Source organism: Malurus melanocephalus, unplaced genomic scaffold, assembly GCF_030028575.1.
Source record: "Malurus melanocephalus ecotype Western Australia unplaced genomic scaffold, MMel_1.1 scaffold_372, whole genome shotgun sequence".
In the NCBI taxonomy this organism is placed as follows: Eukaryota; Metazoa; Chordata; class Aves; order Passeriformes; family Maluridae; genus Malurus; species Malurus melanocephalus.
In genome coordinates this window covers 68,661-73,368 of record NW_026623604.1, presented here as the reverse complement: position 1 = coordinate 73,368, position 4,708 = coordinate 68,661, and the positions used below count along the sequence as shown (strand labels likewise).

General features: G+C 49.2%; 1 protein-coding gene across 1 annotated transcript in view; it reads left to right on the top strand.

Moving 5' to 3' along the window:
- Nucleotides 1–4,708, top strand: part of NEO1 (neogenin 1) — a 165,931-nt gene that overhangs the window by 135,105 nt on the left and 26,118 nt on the right. The window contains exons 15-17 of the mRNA XM_057378764.1: nt 2,375–2,569; nt 3,092–3,187; nt 4,458–4,681. Of these exons, the coding sequence (XP_057234747.1) occupies nt 2,375–2,569; nt 3,092–3,187; nt 4,458–4,681 (515 nt within the window). The remainder of the gene's footprint in view (nt 1–2,374; nt 2,570–3,091; nt 3,188–4,457; nt 4,682–4,708) is intronic.

The window sequence follows — 4,708 nt, the reverse complement described above, 5'->3', positions numbered from 1 at the left end:
TGTTGCCCTTCCATGTGTACAGTGGGTTTGTTTGGGATTAGCTGGCATCAATTTCTGTTGTAACAGAAAATTCTTGCCACGTCGATAAAGTGGCTTGAAATTAAACTCTGCTCGTGCACTCCTAGTGCTGTATGTTGGCACCAGGTATTTTCTGCTGAAAAATACTCATTTATAGTGACAATGAGATGTCACAATGGGAAGGAAATCATGGAAAATGTTCTCACCCTCAGCCCCTTGGAGTGTCACCCCCATGTTGGTGCTGGGCTTTACCCACCATAACTGGTATTTTGCACAGGAGAGAAGGAAGATGGATTGTATTTTCTGTAGTGGTGGACTGGTCTGCACCGTGTTTCCCATCAGGAATTAAATAATTATATCAGTGGGTATTAAATAATTATATCAAAATAGTGGGTATTAATTATATCAGTATTGGGGATATTAAATAATTATATTGGAGTTGTGGGTATTAATTATATCACATTTGTGGGTATTAAATAATTATATCAAAGTTGTGGGTATTAAATAATTATATCAAAGTTGTGGGTGTTAAATAATTGTATCAGAATTTGGGGTATTAAATAATTAGATCGGAATTGGGGGCTTTAAATATATCAGAGTTGGGGGTATAAATATATCACAATTGGGGGTGTTAAATATAKCAGAATTGTAGGTATTAAATAATTATCTTGGAATTGGGGGTATTAAATAATTGTATCGTGATTGTGGGGGAACAGCTCTGGAARGTGCCCCTGAGCTGGAGTTAACACACTTTGCCAGAAGACAGCCCCAGGATTAAATTTAAATCTTTTCCTTCTCTGTTGATTCTGTCATTTAAATCTTTTCACCTCAGAATGTTGCAGGAAATCTGACTTTTCTATACATTCTTTCCATTGAGTAAAGTAATAAAAATTGACAATTGAGACAACTTAACATGRTATTCAAATAATCCTGCATACACCTGTGAGATCTGTGTGTGCACACTGCATTTTTTGAATTTCTTTCTTTAGAAAACTCGCGTGGATAATTTTATCACCGTGCAAATGCATTTACGGCTCATCTTGCATTTCTTAAGCTCAGCCGAGGCATCATTTCCTTTTATTCCACGGCTGCTTTAGAAGTTTAAATAGAAAATAATTCCCAGGAGAGTCCTATGGATGTAAAGGGAGCAGGAGTGTTCCAATTCCGTGCTGGAGCCGGAGCAGGAGGTGCTGARCAGTTGTGCCAAGTTTGTCCCCAGTGCAGCAGAAATGTCACCTCTCCTCTGCTGCTGGAGCTTCTSCGGGTTTAGCTGGGAGCTGGAATCGCTGGGCTGTGGCAGAGCTCCCCGGGCTGGGGGCCAGGGCTGTGCTGTGATCCAAATAATCCTGTTGTGGTGCTTTATGAAATGTTTGTAGGGAAATGCGGCGCGTTTCGTTGAGATGAAATCCCCACAGGAAGCGCAAGGCCCCGATTCCATTTGGAGCGGGGAGGGAATTATCCCTAATCCGCCGGCACCCGACAAAAGGATTTATTTCATTCTTGAGAAGTGAACCCAAAGTTAGGGACACTCCAGGGACGGGGGGAGATTGCTTTTAGTTGCAGTCAGCAGCGGGGAAAAGCCTCTTAGAAGAATATGAGGGGCTTGCAGTGGAGTGGTGTGGAAGTGCTCTGGAGCTGGGATCCACGTTCTGTGGCTCTGTGTGATGGGCTCAGACTGATGGTGCTTTTGGGGGAAGGGTTTGAGCATTTGCAATTTAATCTGTATTAATTTAACTTTTAGTATGGCTGTGTATGTATATTTTGGGAATTACGGGAATCTGAGGATTTCAGCAGCGACACGTGTAGGACAAGCGAGGAGAACCCTTTGCAGTGCAGTTCTTAGGACTGTGGAATATCCTATTTAATGCTACAACCAGCTCAGGAACCTCTCTTTCATCCCCAGAATTCTCCATATAATTATTGTAATACCCACAAGTAAGGGATATGAGGGAATTGAAAGCAGATGAATTTGTGGAAGGGAAGGATGGGATAAAACCGGTGCATATTTGGTAAAATCGGTAACAATCGATTTGGTAAAATCGATGCACAGCCATCCAAATTAATGTTCATGCAAAGCTGACAGGGAGCCCTTCCTTTGGGAGCTGCCTGATGGTGAGCAGGTCTGCTCCAAAAACCATCCCAACCCCATAAACTTCAGTGCAAACTGCGCTTCCTTTCTTAGGGAGTTTCTGTTGAAATGCAATGTTAACACTGTGCTCTTGGAGCTCTGTGTTTTCTCCTGCGCCCCAAAGCTCTCTGCTGGAATGTGCTCGTTCCAGCACTGGGAATTGCTTTGTTTGACCTCCCTGCCTCACGTTGTGTGTGTCACCACCCTGCCATGCCCCCTCTCCCGCAGAAACCCGCGTGCCCGAGGTGCCCAGCTCGCTGCACGTGCGCCCGCTGGTCACCAGCATCGTGGTGAGCTGGACGCCCCCCGAGAACCAGGACGTGGTGGTCAGGGGCTACGCCATCGGCTACGGCATCGGCAGCCCCCACGCCCAGACCATCAAAGTGGACTACAAGCAGAGATATTACACCATCGAGAACCTGGGTGAGTGCAGGGCCCAGCCCAGCCCAGCCCCCTGAGCATCCTCCCCGCGGCAGCAGAGTGAAAAGGGACTGCAGTGTCACTGGATTCACTGGCGGCTCTTTCAAAAGGAAAATAAAGATTCAGCCCTCCCCAGAAATCTCTGTGGGAGGTGGAATAGTCTGGAAGTGAGAGAAACAGCAATATTGGGAATTCCATCGAATCGGACGTTGGAGTCCTTTTGGTTTCATTCCTTCTAAATTGTTTTTCTCACTGCTGTGCTTAAAGGCAGATTTACTGCGACTGTAGACTTGAGCCGTGGTGTTCCTGCCCAGGCAGGGGGTGGAATGAGATGGGCCTTAAGGTCCCTTCCAACCCAAACCGGGCTGGGATTGTGTGAACACAAACAGAAGGGCTGTGTGGAGACTTTCTCAGCTCAAATCCASTTATTTCACATACTCCAGCTCAAAATTAAAACACTGAACAAAGAGGATACAGAGAAGCAGAAGTATTCATTGGTTGTGCTGATTTCTTTTTCTTCCCCAGACCCCAGCTCCCACTACGTGATAACCCTGAAAGCCTTCAACAACGTGGGYGAAGGGATCCCCCTGTACGAGAGCGCCGTGACCCGGCCCCACTCGGGTGAGTCCTGCCTGGCCCCTGGAACRGGCTGGSAKTGAGGGAGRGCCCTGTGCTCTCTGTCCYTGTCCCTGGAACGGGCTGGGACTGAGGAAGGGCCCTGTGCTCTCTGTCCCTGTCCCTGGAACGGGCTGGGACTGAGGAAGGGCCCTGTGCTCTCTGTCCCTGTCCCTGGAACGGGCTGGGACTGAGGAAGGGCCCTGTGCTCTCTGTCCCTGTCCCTGGAACGGGCTGGGACTGAGGAAGGGCCCTGTGCTCTCTGTCCCTGTCCCTGGAACGGGCTGGGACTGAGGAAGGGCCCTGTGCTCTCTGTCCCTGTCCCTGGAACGGGCTGGGAGTGAGGAAGGGCCCTGTGCTCTCTGTCCCTGTCCCTGTCCCTGCTCAGCCCCGCACGTTCCTGGTAAACCACCTAAAACTGGGCTCATCTGTAAATTCTAAACTCACCTGACAGCTACTAATGGATGTTCTCACTTCAAACGTGCCCCTCCCCTGAGCACCCTGGTGTGGCTGCAGTTCTAAAGGCTGGGAGTTTATGGGCTTTCACACCGAGAGTTTGGAATGGATGCCTGTGTTTGCTTTGTGTCAGTCCCTCTGTTGTCGCTCACACCAAACGGGGTCTGGGCAGTTTTTATTTTGCCCTTGTGGTCCATAAAGACAGGATTTGAAGCAGAGGAGTTGCAGGTGAGCTGTTGCTGTGCCATGGCTCACTGGGCTCCCTCCAGGGAGAAATTTGATGGAGTTGCAACACTTGGGGATAGTCCTGATGAGCTGGAATCCTTGGAGATTCCATGAGGATGTTGAACTGCAGTTCCACAGTTACTGCAAGTCTGTCTCATCCTTGGAACCTTCCTTTGAAGGTACCTGTTGGGAGGTCCCTGCATGTTTGGGAAGCGCCTTGTGCCCRCACAGAGCCCCAGCTGTGTTTGCTGGACAGGACTCAGTGCATGCTCCAGGCAGATGAAGTGTCAGGGACTGAGTGTTTGGGGCTGCCAGGTCCTGCCTGAGTGCCCTGGGCACTGAGCAGGGCTATGGCAGCAGGGAGGTGTTCGTTGTCGCACGGTCTGGAGGAGGGAGGACGATGCAAGCGTGATGTTATCACCCAGTCTGATGTCACCTATTAACTCTGGCTTTTCTCTCTTTCTCTCCATTCCTCACCTTCCATTTCATTGCACTTCCCTGCATCCCYCCTTTTTTGTTTTGGTTGACATTAAAATGCCACCTCCTTGTCCCTTTTTAATTCTAAACCACGGCCTTTCCCCCACGGATTGCGCAGACACTTCCGAGGTTGATTTGTTTGTTATTAATGCTCCATACACTCCAGTGCCAGATCCGTCTCCCATGATGCCCCCGGTGGGAGTTCAGGCTTCCATCCTGAGCCATGACACCATCCGGATCACTTGGGCAGACAACTCGCTGCCCAAGAACCAGAAGATCACGGACGCGCGCTTCTACACCGTCCGCTGGAAAACCAACATCCCTGCCAACACCAAGTACAAGGTACCGAGTGCCAGGGACACTCCTGCT